The sequence below is a fragment of the Ursus americanus genome, chromosome 1 (assembly GCF_024610735.1).
Source record: "Ursus americanus isolate L20-20 chromosome 1, mUrsAme1.1.p, whole genome shotgun sequence".
Taxonomy (NCBI): domain Eukaryota; kingdom Metazoa; phylum Chordata; class Mammalia; order Carnivora; family Ursidae; genus Ursus; species Ursus americanus.
In genome coordinates, this window is record NC_142127.1 from 44,589,177 (window position 1) to 44,607,532 (window position 18,356).

At 39.1% G+C, this 18,356-nt stretch overlaps 1 protein-coding gene across 5 annotated transcripts in view; it reads right to left on the minus strand.

Annotated features, from left to right (window-relative positions):
- Positions 1–18,356, minus strand: part of TTC21B (tetratricopeptide repeat domain 21B) — a 71,644-nt gene that overhangs the window by 11,258 nt on the left and 42,030 nt on the right. For all 5 annotated transcript variants that reach the window (XR_015724043.1, XM_045780549.2, XM_045780535.2 and 2 more), the window contains exons 20-25: positions 14,544–14,732; positions 12,202–12,312; positions 11,106–11,187; positions 5,664–5,814; positions 5,304–5,465; positions 3,043–3,238 (exon numbers count right to left, since the gene is read on the minus strand). Coding sequence is in view for 4 of the 5 variants with exons in the window: in XM_045780549.2 (XP_045636505.1) it covers positions 3,043–3,238; positions 5,304–5,465; positions 5,664–5,814; positions 11,106–11,187; positions 12,202–12,312; positions 14,544–14,732 (891 nt within the window). In the remaining variant the exon portion in view is untranslated. The remainder of the gene's footprint in view (positions 1–3,042; positions 3,239–5,303; positions 5,466–5,663; positions 5,815–11,105; positions 11,188–12,201; positions 12,313–14,543; positions 14,733–18,356) is intronic.

Consider the following 18,356-nt stretch of genomic DNA (forward strand, 5'->3'; position numbering starts at 1 on the left):
GACTTCTATTGCTCCTTTTCCCTTCCTTCTTGTTTTATTCAAAAGTCTTTTCACCCAATAAAGTTTGACCAATGAAATATTATAAACAAGGCATGCGACTAATTCATCACTTGGAAATTATATGAAATAAACTCATGCCTTAAAATAGTCTTTTAAACTTAGAGTCTGTAGCTTTTTGATAGCGTCTGTAAAACACAATGTTCTTTTAGAGAGAGTTCGATGTCAGAAACTCTGTGAAACCAAAAAACTAATAAGAATTGGTATAAAATGGGAGCTATTGGTGATCTACCCAGGAAACCAACTTACCTAAGCAATATGTGTATATCCCTGACAAAGCTAGGGTGGCTTCTTACATTTCAGCAGAGGGATTGTGATGTTTTTATAAAGAGAAAGGCTTCAGGTTAAAATACAAATAAAGGATGGGCAACTGTGATAGAGTTAAAATATCGAGACTATAATAAAGGGGCGCTGTGAGATAGCAAGCTTGGGTAACCAATAAAGACCACTCAGAAGGAGAGAGTGGTTTGTTCATTGTCCAACACTGAACATGGTTGGAAGTCAGAAATAACCCTGGAATAGAGGAGGATAATTACTTAGAGCTCGATGAAAATAATTTTTTGGGAGATAAAACTTCTTTGGTTGTAATTCTATGCCTACCAACAAACTTCCAATATGTAATCTGTCCTCCTAATTAAGGAATGGCAAAAAGGTTTGAGTGCCAAATCCAGCCAATTGGTAGTAGATTCTGGAGACACAAGGGGTTTATTATCAATTACTGAGCACTCCTGCCCCCTGCCTCCTCCCATAGAAAGGAAAGAAAGCAAAGGCCTGCTCTGAATTTGTCAGCCAGGTCCTAGGACATTCCAAGCCAAGAAGAGTCTCATAAAAATGTCCAGATCTAGTCACATGAAAAATATCCCACACTATACATTTAAAAATAAGCTGTTTTTAAAATCACACACCTTGAGTTTGATTAGAATTAATCAATTCCTCACAGCTTCATCACTACTGAATGAACTCAAGAATAGTTTTTAAAAGTATAAACCTGAGTTCTAAACCCACGTGTCTTTTCTGGTGCAGACATCCTACGGTGTTCAGCTGGCTTTCCTCTGTCTTTGTCAGTCACTCTGAGCTGCAACAACTTGAGATCACAGAGGACAATACAGCCATGCAATAAACAACAAGGTGACAGGATGAAAGCAGGTGGAAACACTTTGCTTGGGTGTAATGTATCTGGTGCTGCTTCCTCCCCTGACTTCCTGTCACGTGACTCTTTTTCAATCAATCTGAATGCCACATAGTGTGAATATACAGGATGCTTCCTTGCCTCCTTGCCTTTGTTCTCTGCCCGTGAAAATGCAGTTTATTGCGGTTCTTCTTAAATCATACTTCTCCACGAAAGAGCCTCCCCACTCTCCTAATATTATTTCCTACAGTACTTTTACCTGCAGCTCTAGAATGGAATGTAATAGATTTTGGTTTCTACACAGTACGCTTTGCCTCATCTTCCCTGGATTATGATAAACTTGACAGAAGAGACCGTCCTTGGTTTTTTCTTTGTGATTCCCGCTGTGCCTAGTACCCACTGGCTGCTTAATGGATATTCATTATATATTCATTATATATACATATATATATATATGTATATATATATATAAATCATTTATATATATGTATGTATATATATATAAATAAATATATAGCTTATGAGTTAAAAGGAAAAAATGCAGGATAAAACTCATTGTTTCTGAAACTTCAGTTCATGCATCAGTCTTTGGCTGGTATGGTCAGTAGACAGATTTGAGGATAGCATATTACTAATCACGTAAGTAAGAATGGTAAAAATAAAGCAGTCTCACCAACATAAAAACCTGGTATTTCTAGGAAACAGCCGTGATGTCACTCACGGCTTTTGGTGTTCTCTCAAACCTCACACTTTAAGCTCTCTCTCCTACTTCAGGTCTCCATTTTGTCAGCCACTGTCATCTACCTGCCGCCACGTGGCCCACCCCCTGAGAACACTACTTCACGGGCAGAAGGGCGCAGCTCTAGGAGGTCACTGCTGCTGGTGCTACCTTGCTGTGTAGTTCCAAGGTGGCTTACAGTGGTAATAAAATGCCATTTAGGATACTTGTTCCCAAATGGCAACAGGAGCTGCAGGTTCCCCAAAGCTCTCCCAGGTCCTGGGAGGCAGGAAAGGGGCCCCTGTAGGGAGTTTTTGGTAGCTTACTGCTACCACTGTGACCACTGAACCACAAGGAAACACAGCAAAGTTCTGTATATCCTCTGAGAGACACACATTTTGAATTTTCGGTGGCCTGCAACACTACTGAGTGGAAGAACATGAAACCCAATGAGTATGTTTAGAACCAGCTACCACCCACTGCTGATGGGGTGGGCGCCTAGAATCCCTGCCTTCATATCAAGCAGTTGAAGAAATACAGCACTATGTGAGGGAAGGAAAAACACAGCGCCCAGAGAGTGAGAAGGTGGATCTGAATGAGTTGAAAAGAGAAGAAAGCCTTTGCTCTAATTAGTATTATTGTTGTTTCTACTATTATTATTGCAGGGGGTTATTTCAGGGTTGCTAAAAAACACCATTATTCGCATGACTGAATTATAAGCTGTCAGTACCGATCCCATTTAGCCTTAGAGTTGGAAACACTTCAAGTCTGCCTAAGTGAAAAGGTGAGCTATCAAGGTAGCCAGGTGTTTATTTTCACTTAGTCACTTAAGTGAAACAACACAGAAATTCTCCAGACAATAAAGCCATTCCTTTGAGAGTTAATTGATGCCCTTTTGAAGAATTTCCTTTCTCTAGAATTTACCATTCTAATAGAAAAAATATATCAACAGCATATCAAAATAACAAAATAGTATCTTCTAGAAATGAAGGTATATTATGTAGAATTATGCCAAGCTATCAAGGCAATTTTTCCTTGTAATTAAGTCAATCTTCAGAAAATACCCAGCTAATTGAAATACATACATCTATACTGCCAAGGAAAGAGAATAAAGAGCTGAAAAACAAAACCTACTGACCTCAGATGTTGCTATTTCGGTGAAGGTATTCAATGCTTGCTCAACGTTAGACTTCTGTTTGGTAGCGACCAGGCAATAGTTTTCCATGATGCGAAGCTGCACGTGACCCTGAATGGTCTGCGGTTTTAGTTCTTTAAGGAGCTTTTCTGCTGTTCTCACTGCTAACTGCACAGACTCCTGCTTCTCACTTGAATTACTGGATACAATTAAAAATTAATCTCTTATGTCTATTACTCATGAAGTAAAATTCATTGAGATTAGAATGAGCCCTGGGGCACACTGGTTTCTTTTCTGTCACTAATTTGAAGTAATCCTCTCGCAGAATAGCACTCATTCTCTTCTAATACAAAGCGAACCACAGTTATAATGCATTACATTTAAACAAAATTAATATAGCTTTAATAAAACACCATTAAACATTTCTTCACTTTAGACTGAAGACAAAAATTGGACAGTATCTACGTGTGGTAAGTGTGTTCATTGCTGCTAATATAAAACTAGAATTCAGGATAAATAGGATCATATAATTACCAAGTGGCAGATCTACACAGAAGATGAAAGGAAAGAAAGGAGGGGTAAAAAGTAACTGACCTTGCTGAAGCACCCACTATGTGCCAAGCACCACAGTATTTTTAGCGGCCTATCTGACTCTCAGAAAAGAAGCTACATATCTGGGGCGCCTGGGCGGCTCAGACGGTGAATCATCTGCCTTCCACTCAGGTCTCGATCCCACTGGGATGGAGCTGGCACCATGGTATCATCCACTCGCTGCTCAGCAGGGAGCCTGCTTCTCCCTCTGCCCCTCCCCCCACCCTGCTCGTACATTCTCTCTCTCTCTAATAAATAAAATCCTAAAAAAAAGAAACAATATATCTGTCAAAAGGTTATAAATTTCAAATGCAATAATTTGAATATGTAATATCAATTTTATTTTAAAAAATATCTAAATCAATTAATAAAAGGAAACTAAATTCTCAAAGCCCAATCACTAAAGCCATTGGTCTTTTTCTCAGGCTTTAGGCTTTATCTTCTCTAAAACACTTCACGTTGTTAGCTACCTTCTTCAAAGTTCCCCTCCTTCGCCTTCCGTAACATTACACAGTTTGGGGTCTCTTTCTACCACACTGATTGCCCTTTTCTGACATCCCTTCCCCCTCCCATCCCCTCAAACGTCAGCCTGCCCAAAATTTAGTTCTCAAACTTCTGTCATTGCATTCTATTTGCAAAGAGGTCATTCACTGGGCTCCAACTGTCTACTCTGAGCATCCGTCGTCCCCCAAACCTCTTATCTCTAGCTGTGACCTCCCTCTTGAGTTCTCGTTTTCAAATAGTTTTCAACTATTTGCTAGAGATTTCCAGGAGGACAGCCTATAGTTGCACAACAATACGTTACCTTAACCTTTCTAACACAAACTTACGTTTGCTCTAAAACTTTCAGTGGTCTCTATAATCCGAAGCCTTCAAATCTGTCATTAAAACCTCTCAGCAGTCTGTTTCTAATTTTCTCTCACTCCTCTGTTCATCTTCCCCCGATGGCTTTGCACTGCTAGGATTTCTATGAATTCTTGTAATACTTACTATCCATTCCGCCCATTTCTGTTTTGTCAGAGACTGGTTTCAGATATTGTCTTGCCTCCTAGGTAGATTACATGCTCCTGAAGGCAGAAACTACCTTATATACCTTATACATTTACATCTTCATATACCCCGTCATGCCTTGCCCAATTCAAGAACAGCAACAAACACAGGTTGATAGCAGTAACACCATTTATCCGCAGTGCACTACAGGGGCTACCAGCAAGAGCTTTGCAGTCACACAGAACTCAGTCCACATCTTGCGCCCACCATTTACTACTACATTAGACAGGTTAACTCTGAGCTTAGTTCACAACGCTGTTGCAGGCGGCAAATAAGACAATGCATATGAAGTATGAAGCACAGGGTATGGCATACTACCATTTGCTAAGGGGTTACTATTATTGTGTGGACAGCTTTTGCTAAAGTAATCAAATTCTACAATTTATCTTCTTCTCAACAGAGCGACTAGGGGAGGGTCTTTGTAACATGCTTATTTTGATTTCAGAAAACTCCTAAAAGCATCTAATGCTTGTTTCAGAGAACAGCTATTCGAGCTATGATTTTTTCATCTGACCTTTCATTAGTGCTGTCCTAGAACTGAGCCCTCTTTTAGAAGGTAGCCTTGCTTATCACCCCTAATAAGTGTTTCAAGAAAAGGGATAATTTGTCAAAGGATAACTCACCCCAGGTCTCCATCCAGATTTTCAAATACTTCACCTCCAACAGTTTCGTTATCTGGATTCAGGCAGATTTCTATCATATTATAAAGAGCATTTTGGCCCCAGTCACTGTCTTTCCGAGCTTTATTAAAATGTCGAAGGGCATCATTTGGTTCTCCAGTATACCTTGTTAGGTGTTTAAAAAAAATCACTTATTTCAATCGTTGACTACAAACTTTAAGTCATTTATGATCTCTTTGGTAAATAAAATTATTAACATATCTTAAAATGTAGATCTATCTTAAGACAAAGGAAAGGTTATTCTACTTTATTCACAATGAGAAAAAAAACTATTATGTAGGATTTAGTCACCAATAGATTTACCAAAGATATAGTCCTTTACAGTATTGAAATCCTGGCTCCAATTTTGCTCTGGAGTTACGTTTTTCAGCCATTAAGAAAAATCTTGGAACGTCCTCAAGTTTTCCACATCTTCTCAGGAAATCAATTAAACGAGATAATGTCATGTAATTATCTAGAAACAAAGAATATTTGTGATATAGACATCATATCTCTTGTTTTGACGGTTATAATCCTACTTCATTAAAGTATAGTTTGCTTCAAATGAAGTAGAATTTAAATACAATCAAAAGGAATGCCTTAGGGGTTATAAAGCCCTAAAGAGACTATATGAGCAATTGGATAAGGTTTTGGTTGGTCTGGACAGTGACAGAAGCTAATCTATAAAATACAAGCCAATCTATAAAAATGTACATTTGTTGTAACTTAATTTGCAACTGTTTCTGGGAACGAAATCTAGGAACAGTCTCTGCACTGGTCATCTAAACTCTAACTGTAAAATTCAGGAGGATTGATGAGATTGCACAGGGCCAGTCTATCTCTGACCTCCTTACTGCGGCAAGGAAGGGGATGAGAACAGTACCTTTTGATTAAAACGTCTGGGGTGGGCTATTAGAAATTTTACTCCAGACTTTCCTTAATATGCATATGTGACTAATGTACTAGACGCTAACTTACCATAATTTAACTGTAACAAATTACTCCCAGTGTTTTAATCCTATTTTATCTTCTAAGAAAAAAAAATTAATTTAGTTCTTTGTGGTGTCAGGTATAATTTCCTGGCAGATTCCTAGAAAGCCTTCTTCTCCCAATTCTATCTAGTTCTTTTGCATCCCTAAAATACCAAGTTTTGAGAAAAATTTAATAAATATTTTTAAGACTGTAAAAATAATGCAGAGACACTTTAGAAAATTTGGAAAAACACAGAAAAAGAAAGGTATAAAGAAGAAAAAAAAATCACTCATAGTCCCACCAACTAAAGATGACCACATTTTGGTACTTTTCCTTTCATATATTTATGAGTAAAAAATCATCCTATCAATATTTAAAAACACGTTTCTTTGCTTACATATATATAAAGCTAAAGTCACACTTGGGGTTTTAACTTTGGTTCAACATTGGTACAGTAAACATTTCTCAAATGTCAATAAATGGTCTTCAAAAACATGATTTAAATGGCTGCATAACAGTCTATTATATTGATGGTTCCCATCTTATTTCTCTGTAGTTGTCCTTTGAAGGTATTTGGGCTCTCAAGTTTCAGTTAGCACAGAACTCATAGGAGATTCGCAAAAATCCTCATTATATAAGCTATGCTGATCTTGTTTGTAGGGTTAAAATTCAAACACACAAACAAAAACCTTTTAAGCAATTTATCTTTGATTTTAGGTTCTAAGAAGAGAAAAATATCATACAATCCAGCAAGTCCACTCCTGGGTATATATTCAAAAGAACTGAAAGCAGGGAAATCAAGCAAATATCTGTACATCAGTGTTCACGGTAGCATCACTCACAATAGCCAAAAGTGGAAAGAACCCCTATGTTCGTCATCAGATGAATGGATAAATAAAAATGTGCTGGATATATATATGTACACACACACACACACACACACACACACACACACACACACACTGGAATATTATCTGGCCTTAAAAAGGAAGGAAATTCTGACACATGCTACAACACAGATGAACCTTGAAAACATTATACTAAGCGCAATAAGCCAGGCGCAAAAGGACAAATACCATGTGGTTCCACTTTATATAAAGTATTCATAGTAGTCAAATTCATAGAGAGGTAGAATGGTGGTTGCCAGGGGATGCGGAGAGGAGAGCATGGGGAGTCAGTGTTTAATGGGTACAGAATTTTAGTGAGGAATGATGAAAAAGTTCTGAAGATTAATGGTGATGATTACAAAATACTTTGTATCCTTAATCCTTTGTATACTTAATATCCTTGAACTGTACATTTAAAAATGGCTAAAATGGTAAATTTTATGTTATGCACTTCATATTATTGTAATAAAAAATATTTTAAAAAGAACCTCTGTAGGCTCTGTATCTATCTACTCTATTGTATGATGTCAAGATAATCCAGTTTATGATGACAACATCATCATTTGCCTTCCTTGGCCTATAATCTTGGGTCTCAAGATTTTGTTCTTCCTGCCATTTGGCATCACAAAAAGCAGAGCATGGTAAGACGATAGCTTCAGAAAAAGAGGATTCGAGTATCGGTCTTGTCTTTTAGCTATGCAAATTCAAGCAAATTATTCAAATTTTCTGAGTCAAGAATTACTTATTTTCTTAAAATAGGATTATAATATTGACCCTCAAAATGTCATTGAGACCAAATTAAATAAGGTCATGAAAGAGCTTTAAAAATACAATGGTCTTGGGTTGCCTGGGTGGCTCAGTTGTTAAGCATCTGCCTTTGGCTCAGGGAGTGATCCTGGGGTCCTGGGATTGAGCCCCGCATCGGACTCCCTGCTCCGCTGGGAGCCTGCTTCTTCCTCTCCCACTCCCCCTCCTTGTGTTCCCTCTCTCGCTGGCTGTCTCTCTCTCTCTGTCAAATAAATAAATAAAATCTTTAAAAAAAAATACAATGGTCTTTGGGAATATTTACAACTCTAAAAGTCTTGATAGGAACTAGGGACAACTACCTGTGATAAAGTCACAGAATCTAGAAGCTGTATTGGATTACGCAGGACATAAAGGTTAAAATTTCTGGCCAAAGTTTTTTTGTATGATATTGCTAATATTATCTAAAGTTAACTGTGGGAGGCCAGGTGATAATTATCACCTTCTAATATTACTGAAATGTATTATTAGTTCAAATTATAATTACCACTGATAGATTAAATTACATTAACTTGTCTCTTGGTTAACCATGAAATTTGACAGCAGGCAAATTTCTGTACTTAAGGAACCCATTGAAAAGTGAAATGTATTACATTCTAAAAAACCTTAGCCCGTACTTATTGATGGATAGTGAGAAAATATGAAAATAATTACAGCATGATGTCACGTGGCATGAATGAAGTGCTATGAATTACAATGCACAGATTCCTCACTTTGCCTGGAGGCAGGAGGTTTCACACAGAATCAGACTCATGGGCAGCCTGAACGCTAAGAGGAGGACCTTGCCAGACAGACACAGACATTGCAAGAGGCCGACCGTGCCTGCAGAGAGAGAGCAGTGGAGCACGGGGAGTGCTAAGTCCACGGTTGCTAGATATTAAGGTGGAGGACAAGGGCTAAGAAATACAGATGGACCAATAATTTAGGGCCATCTTATTATCAAAACAATGCTAGGATTTTAGACTCTACCCTGGAGAGCCACCCTAAATTCTTAAGCAAAGGAATAGCTTCTGATCTATGAAAGTAGTATGACAGTCCTATAAAGGTGTGGAGCAGCAAGAGCCGAGAGGCTGGAAGGTGAGCGGGGAAACTGCACTGTCCGGGGCCAGAGGGGGCAAAGGCCCTAATTCGAGCAGGGGGCTAGGACAGGGCAGACTGCATGGGACAGCAGGCTCTTCGGCACACAGAACTGATGGGGCTTGTTCAGCAGTTAATGTCGCGGAGGGTGGGGGCAGGATGATGTGGAGATTTTGAGAGAGAAGTGTCACCTGTCAAGAGAAGAGTAATTCTATCTATAAGAAGGATTCTCTACTAGCTAGGTTAAGTCAAATTAGACAGTACATTTCTGAGGTAAGCTAAAATACAGCATTAACTTAAGGTATAACATGTGCTGCTCAGGCTGACCCACAATTCATGCAGAAAGTAGAGATACGTTATTCTGATAAAACAGATCTGCGAATGGAGTCCTTTTAGGAATAAAGCAAAGAATACATAAAATATGACAAAGACAATAACAATTTTCTTAACATTTTGTATTTTTAAATGACCACGTATTTGAGTCATTCATTGATCCATTCAACCAATAAACATTTCTTCTGCACCATCTCCTTCCAGCTGGAACCATTTCTAAACTGTCTAGAGGCCAGGAAGAGAAAGCGCGTGCAGTATGAGAACGGAGCAGTGATAATCGACGTGAGACGCTGGCGGACGGCTGAGCCCAGGTGGCTGCAGCACAGCAGGTGAAAGGTGACGGGATTCCAGACAGACCTTGAAGGGAGAGCCAGCAGGGATCTGCTGACAGGTGGGATGTGGTAGAGAGAAAGATGAGCCAAAGGTCACTGTAAGAGCTGGGGCTGCTAACTGGGAAATGGTAATGCTATTTACTGAGGAGAGAAACGGAGGAGGAGCGGATTTGAAGGGAGGGAAAGATCAACCGTTCTCCGTGGACATGTTAAGCTGGAGATGCTCTGCGACAGCTGAGTGGGAAGAGAAACAGACGGTGGTGCGTGTGAGGCAGCACTGGAGATGCACGTCTGCAAGACACCAGCACACACACAGGACATAAAGCCATGGGCTTGGATGAAGTCACCCAGTGGGCTGAGTGTATAAAAAAAGAGAAAAAGTTCAAGAGCCAAGGTCTAGAACATTCTGAGATTTACAGGTCATAAAGAGAAAACAGATCGAACAAAGGAGGGGACAGCAGAAAGAAGAAAACCCAGGTAAGCCTAGCACCCCAGCAGGGAAGTGGAGACAGTCCCTCGCGAGGGCAGGGAGAAGCTGTGCAGAGCACGACGGCAGGCAGCGCATGCGAGGCCTGAGAAATGAACGCGGACCCGTGGACCCGCAGCTGGGAAGTGGCCGGCCGCCCTGCAGGAGCCGCTTCCCTGGACTGCAGGAGCGGGGCAGACAAAGGGGACGCCGCTCAGCTGGAAACTGCTTCGAGGCAATTCGCCAGAAAGGGAAACAGAAGAATGGAGCAATCATTGGAAGGAGAGTTAAGAATCGGTTTTTATTTATTCATACATTTAGCAAGGGGCTATCACAGCATGTTTGTACGCAGACAGGGAAAACAATGGTGGTGCAGGAGATAGAGAAGTCAGGAGGAAAGTGCTCAAGGAGGTGAGGGGTGGTGTCCCGGGCCCACAGGGAGACACTGGCTGCAGGGTGGGATGGCAGAGCTGGGGAGGAAGATGGCTGGGAGCAGGCAGACTTGGTGACAGGTGAATGGAGACGTTCTCTTTCAGTTGCTCATATTTTCCTACTCAAGTAGGAGGCAACATTTTCAGCTGAAGACAAGGAAGGGGCAAAGGGGACTGGAGGTTTGAGGAGGGAGGAGAAAGCGTAAAAAGTAGTTGGAGTGAGTGAAATCATTAGAGAAATACAGCAGGATGGCCAGGCAGCACCTGAGGGCCCACTGGGGTCTGTGGTCATCATTCAAAGCGAGGCCAATCCATGGTGTTGCATTTTCCTTATAGCTATTTCTGCTGCTCAGGGGTAAGTGTGGAATAAGTAGATAGCAGAATTCAACCGCGGCTCCCATAACAGCCAAAAAGAGGAAAAAGAAGTCATTGTGTTAGAAAAAACATAATCCGTGGATATTTACCTGGTTTGCGTTCTAAAAGCTGCTGTAAATGGAACACTGCTTGTTCATAGTCCTGTTTTCTGAACATGAGATCTGCCATCATCTATAAAGGTAAAAGTTGGTTCTAAAAATATTGCCATATGTTTTAAGAAAGCACATCTTTACAATCAAATAGATTTAGGGCTATGCAAACACATGAAAAACACAAAGAGGGCAAAGATTATAAAAAAGAGCCATTTAAAATTTAAGTATACCTTAAGCAAATTAGCACTGATATCAGCCTAACAGAATATAATTAAGGATGTGAAACAGATCGCCCTATTCGCAAAACTTTATTTTTAGCAAAAAATATGTTTCAAGTGGTTATTTTAAAAACAGAAATTTGAAGGGAATTGCACGCTCTATGTGTTATCATAGAAAAAAATGCCTCCCTGGACTTGGCTAAAATGATGAGAAGATTTTAAAAAAACCAAAACACTCTTAAGCCCTAAATATTTCAAAGGAATTTAAAATGAGCAAGATCTACTGAGCTTTTCTTATTGTGTGTTTTAAAAGGGATACGTTTTATTTTTCCTTTTAGTTACAATAATAACTTTCAGTGAACCTCACGCACTGTCATCTACGTAGCTGTTCGCAAGCTAATACCTCAACCCGGGCAAAAACGAGAAAGCAAAGCAGACTCGGAAACACACCATCTTAGAATGATATACGAAGTTTTTTTCTATAACTCCAAAAGTCCCACAGAAACTTTTAAATGAGTTCAGCGTGTCTGGGTAAGTACTTAAAACTCAGTCTTTAGCAAATTATAGCTTTTATCACATGAACTCCTCCTGACCAAGTACCCTCTTAGGCATAAAGATAAACCAGCTAGGCCCGAAAGGGCAAGTAAAGGCCAGATCTAGGTCTACCATTCTTATAAAACAAAAAGACTCTTGGTCTTTATTGCTAGAATATACTAATAATGTCAAAAGTACTATTTTTTTCCAAAAGCCAACACGAGCTAGGTCTCCCACGTACTAGTTTTATCGGGTAAAATTTGAAACTTCCCCATGGACTATCAAACACATTGGAATATCAAACACAGTGCCGTAAAGGCACGGCGGTGTTGTGGACTCACCATGGTGGCAGCTTCATTGTCCTGGTCACTCTGGAGAAGCATAGCACAGTGCCGCAGGCAGGCATCGGGCTCATCCTGCGCCAGGTATAATCGCGCCAGCTCCAACATTATCTACAGAAAAAGCGCAAGATCAGTCTGAAACTGCTTGGAATAAAACATGAGTAAGGAAAATGTCTGGACACAGATTATGCCATTGACCAAAAGTGAGTGCAATAAAAATGCCAAGCATGAGAGGCAGGAACACTATAGGCAAGTGTTTTATGCTGGAAAAAAAGGGAAAAACGGTGGTAACTCACTTGAAAGGGGGAGAGACACAAAGCATTGTGAAAAGAACACTGGTCTTAAATCAGAGTTTAGATTCTAGTCCGGGCTTCTCCACAATGGGCCCAAGTCCCTGTTACCTCTCTACACCTGTTCTCGCATTTGAAAAATAAAAAGCTTGAGGCAGATATTCTAAGGTGTGCTTCAGATCTAAAACCATGTTTCCAACTACCTTAGCCACCACTAAACAAGGTACCTGTTTGGTTATGCCTTAAAGGTTATTTTTGCCTTACATCTGAGTTGTATTCATTTTAAAATATTCAATTTAAAACCTTAAATTCTTTTTTTTTTTTTTAGGTATTCAATCAGAAATACTTCCATTTTTTTAAACTACCCATGCTTTTTTTAAATAATATTTTTTATTATATTATGTTCGTCACCATACAGTACATCCCTAGTTTTTGATGTAAAGTTCCATGATTCATCACTTGCGTATAACACCCAGTGCACCATGCAATATGTGCCCTCCTTAATATCCATCACCAGACTATCCCATTCCCCCACCCACCTGAAGCCCCCAGTTTGTTTCCCAGAGTCCATAGTCCCTCATGGTTCATTCCCCCTTGTGTTTACCCCCCCTTCTTTCCTTTCTTCTCCCACTGATCTTCCCACCCCTTATGTTCCATAAATGAGTGAAACCATATGATAATTGTCCTTCTCTGCTTGACTTATTTCGCTTAGCATTATCTCCTCCAGTCCCATCCATGTTGCAGCAAATGCTGAGAAATCATTCTTTTTGATGGCTGAGTAATATTCCATTGTATATACGGACCACAGCTTCTTAATCCAGTCATCTGTTGAAGGGCATCTCGGCTCCTTCCACGATTTAGCTATTGTGGACAATGCTGCTATGAACACTGGGGTGCCTTAAATTCTAACATATGGCTGTCTTTTGTTCTACATCATGACATAAGTCAGTCAGAGAAAGACAAATACCGTATGATTTCACTCATACGTGGAATTTAAGAAACAAAACAAAAAAGCAAAGGAAAAAAAGAAGAGAGAGAGGCAAACCAAGAAAGACTCTTAACCACTGAGAACACACTGATGGTTACCAGATGGGAGGTGGGGTGGGGGGATGGGTTAAACAGGTGATGGGGACTAGGGAGGGCACTTGTGATGAGCACCGGGTGATGTATGGAAATGTTGAATCACTATATTGTAAACCTATAACTAATATTACCCAGTATGTTAACTAACTGGAATTTAAATTAAGAAAAAAAGTATTTCGCCATATATAAGTTTATTTAAAAAATCAGTCATCTATCAAGATCTGAGAGAGTAATAGGATTTTAGTTTACATAACCAGAGGACATAAAGAAGTCTTGTTTTTTTTTTGGTTTTTTTTTTAAGATTTTATTTATTTATTTGACAGAGATAGAGACAGCCAGCGAGAGAGGGAACACAAGCAGGAGGAGCGGGAGAGGAAGAAGCAGGCTCATAGCGGAGGAGCCTGATGTGGGGCTCGATCCCAGAACGCCAGGATCACGCCCTGAGCCGAAGGCAGATGCTTAACTGCTGTGCCACCCAGGCGCCCCCATAAAGAAGTCTTCTATACCAGTATTATCCTTACGTTTATTCTCATGCTGAGCCACCTGAGGTAAGAGATCCAATCTAGTCACTTTTTTTGCCCATCCAGCACCAAACAGCAGTTGAAACACAGGGGTACACAACAGCAGTTTAGTCAACTGAACTGAATCGTCTAGATCCAGATATTCAAGATTGAGAAATTGTTTTAAAGTGATTATTAAAACACAGAGTAACATCAACAAAACCAAAGAGCTTACAGATTTACTTTACATCACTTGTTCCATAATAATTTTTAAACTCTAACATTATTAATTTAAGGCATCATATAAGTATTTCAAAGAATTTCTAGAAACGGTATTTATTTTTTGGCTTGTATTTTTATTACATTTCTTTTTTTACAAATCAGCTGGTAAGAATTTTACATTTGGGGCAACAATGTAACAGATGACATCTGGAATAAAAGGTGGTGAAAATTTTATAAAGGTACTGACCTTATTATCTGTTTCACAATGAACAAGAGCCTCTCTATAAAACTTAATTGCCTTTTCATAGTCTCGCTGAGCAACAGAGTGTTTTGCAATCCCTGCACAAATTTCAGCCGCCAAGTGCTTCTGGGCAGGAGCTGCGTCTGGCTGTTCCATCTGAACGCGCTTTAGTACCCGAGCTTGTAACTCTCGAGCCTAGGAAAAAAATAAGGATAAAAAGGAATTTAAAAAAGAAAGAGAAAATAAACAATTCTCAATAACTCACACACAGCATAATTGTACAGAAGATCTATTTAAGCATTATTGGCCCTCAATCTAACAAAGTCTGATCCGAAGAAAATGTCTTAATTGCGGTCTTACACATGCGCTTGTTTGCAAATGTGCCAGCGTGCACGTAGCTTTCCAACCGAACTATAAGAAAATTACTGAGTCTTTTCCCACTGTTGCAAGGATTATGTACAGAAAGCTCACGAAGGAGGAAATTTAACCATGAAACATATTTGAAAAAGAATCCAGATGCTGTAATTAAATAAGTGGAAATGTAAAATGTTTATTAAATTAATAAATTAGAATCTAAAAATCATTAAATCAAATATTGGCAGGTTTCAGAGGGCAAGTACACCAAATATTGCTGATGGCATACGAATGAGTCCAATCTTTCTGGAGAGTACCCTCCAGAAAAAAAACATGCTAACTTGATAAAACTAACCAGACTATTGCACTTAGTAGTTCCACTTTTAGGAAGGTATTATGGATATTACTTAGAAGAAAAAAGGAAACATGTTGTCTATTTTAAGGAAAAAACAATCTCTGTTATTTGCTGTAAGAAGAAGAAAAGAAATAACAACAAAAACCCAGAAATCTGAAAGCCACTCAAATGTCTACGGACAGGGAAATGACTAATCAAATTGACGGTGTGTATATGAGGTCCAATGCTACGCACAGATACCCAGGAAAGAGGCAGGGCTCTCCCTCCAGGTAAGAATGTAGAGTACGCTGCTAAACGGGAAGAGTGTCAGCCTTTTCACCTACACGTTTGATTTCTGAGACACTGAGACCTTCCTTTTGTAAGTGACAGAGAAATCCTATGTTTTAGGCCTTCACAATACAATTTAACTTTGGGCTATAGATAAACATCCACTAATGCATTCATGCATTCATTTAACAAAGAGTAATGCCCACCATCTGCCACGCATTCTGCTACACACAGGGAGCCCTTCTGGGGACTCCTGTCAAAATGCTGGTTGACAACTGGTATTTGATGAAGATGGTCTAAAGCTGAGTATTCTTTAGAACCACGGGTCATAAAATTAATTTAAGGCATCATAATAAGCATTCTTTTGGAAATGAAAGAGGAAAGATTAGAAAATAATGGTGTATGTAGCATGTGGTAAAGGTTAATACTGTTTCATGAAACTTTTATTTTGGTTATATTAATGTGTCTTTATTTAAATACAGAGATATGTGTACATTTGCGTATTTCATGTTTTTTTATGTAAATATTGGTGTGCATGGTTTTGCACACAGGTGCACACACACTCAGACAAAAAACTCTGAAACAACTGGTCTAAATAGCGTGATAGTAGCTTTCCGTTTCACAGTACCTTTTATACGTGTTGTGCCACCTTAATTATTAATTCTGCCTTCTTCCCTTTCAAAAGTATTTTGACTTGAATGATAAATTCTACGGCCACCCTAGATCTAAAAGATATACAATTCATTCTCCGGATAGTCTAATTTTTATCTCTGCATCAACTAAATCTCTACAAAATCAGATAAGACCTCATTAGCTTAACTTCCTAGAGAAACACATTTATAAGTTAGATTTTGTGATTCTTTGCATTTTTTCTTTTTTAAAAAAAGATTTTATTTATTTGAAAGGGATAGAGAAAGAGAGAGCAAGCATGAGTTGGGGGAGAAGCAGAGGGAGAAGGAAGCTCCCACTGAGCAGGGAGCCCAACGTGGGGCTCAATCCCATGACCGAGACCATGACTCGAGCTAAAGGCAGACGCTTAACCGACTGAGCCACCCAGGCGCCCCTATGCTTTGCATTTTCTTAAAGGTAAATAATCAGAGCAGATTTTTTGAGCAAAAATTCTTTGCATTTCTTATTAAAGGCATTTCATAAAAGAATGCTCAATTATTATAAGTACATACAATGATCATTACAAAACATTTTCACACAGAATAAAATTTTCTTAAAGAATTGATACCATTGCCTATGTTTTTCCTTGGATTCCAGAAAGATCAGAACTAAATTTAATTATCTGTTACAAAACTATGTTAACGTTGATTTTCAATGCATTTACTTTTCTCTCCCCCTTATTTTGTAAATTCCTTAAAATCCTTGGGTAAAATGAAGTGTAAGCATCTTACTCCATAGACTTCTTAATTTTTCCTTTCTATTTCAATAGTTTTATTGTATACATATCTTACAGAAGATCACACTGAAATAAAATATACCAATAAAATCAGAATATCAGGGGTGCCTGGGTGGCTCAGTCAGTTAAGCATCTGCCCTCGGCTCTGGTCATGATCCCAGGGTCCTGGGATCGAGCCCTGCATCCTGCCCTCTGCTCAGCAGGAAGCCTGATTCTCCCTCTGCCTACCTACCACTCTGCCTACTTGTGCGCTCTCTTTCTTTCTCTCTCTCACTGTGTAAAATAAATTTAAAAATTTTTAAATATTTTTATTTATTTTTGTGAGAGAGAGAATGGGGGGAGGGCAGAGAGAGAAGCAGGCTCCCCAATGAGCAGGGAGTCCGATTTGGGACTCGATCCCAGGACCCTGGGATCATGACCTGAGCTGAAGGCAGAGGCTTCACCAACTGAGCCACTCAGACGCCCCATAAATAAAATCTTTTTAAAAAAAAATCAGAATATCACATTACTTTTTATATGATGAATTATAAGTGACAGAGAAATCCTATATTTTAGGCCTTCACAAAATTTAACTTTGAGTTATAGATAAACATCCACTAATGCATTCATGCATTTATTTAACAAAGAGTAAACGGATCTATACAGACATAATGGAAAAATCCACACAAATGAATGTTAAGCGAAAGAAGCAAAAATAATCTGTTCATATTATTTAGAACTATATAAAGTTAGAAAGTCATAAAATTGTTAGTGTTTTATGGTATATGGGTTGTTTATATCTGATTTATTTATATTTTATTTTCACAGAAAAGATAGTTAATTTAATATGTCAAAAAGTGATTTTTTTCCCTGTAATTTTTCCTGCAATTAAAAAATTAAAATAATGTATGGTTTCCTTTTAGTCATTCAACTAAAATTTCAAGCACCTATAATGGTGGACAGATTTTAAGATAACTCCCATGATCCTCACCTCTTGGTCTTCACTCCCTTGTATAATCACCCCTCTTTGCGTGAGGTGCGACCTATAACTTGCTTGTAACCAATAGAATATGGCAAATATGATGGAATGTCACTCCCAAGATTACATCACGTGAGACTGTCTTGTTAGCAGACTCATTCTACAGCCTTTCTCCCTTGCTGGCTTTGAAGAACTAAGTAGTCATATTAGCTGGACTATCAAGCAAGGCGCTAGCGAACCTCTAGGGTGTGAGAACCTCTAGGATCTGCAACAAGAAGCAAACAAGAAGCTGGAGCCCTAAGTCTTACAGCCTTGAGGAAATGAATTCTGCTAATAACCTATGTAATCTTGGAAGTAGATCCTCTACCAGACAAGTCTCTAGATGAGAACCCAGCCCTGGCCACACCTTGACTATCTTGACACCTTGTAGAGGACCCAGGTAAAATGTGCCCAGAATACGGACCCACAGAAACTGAAAAA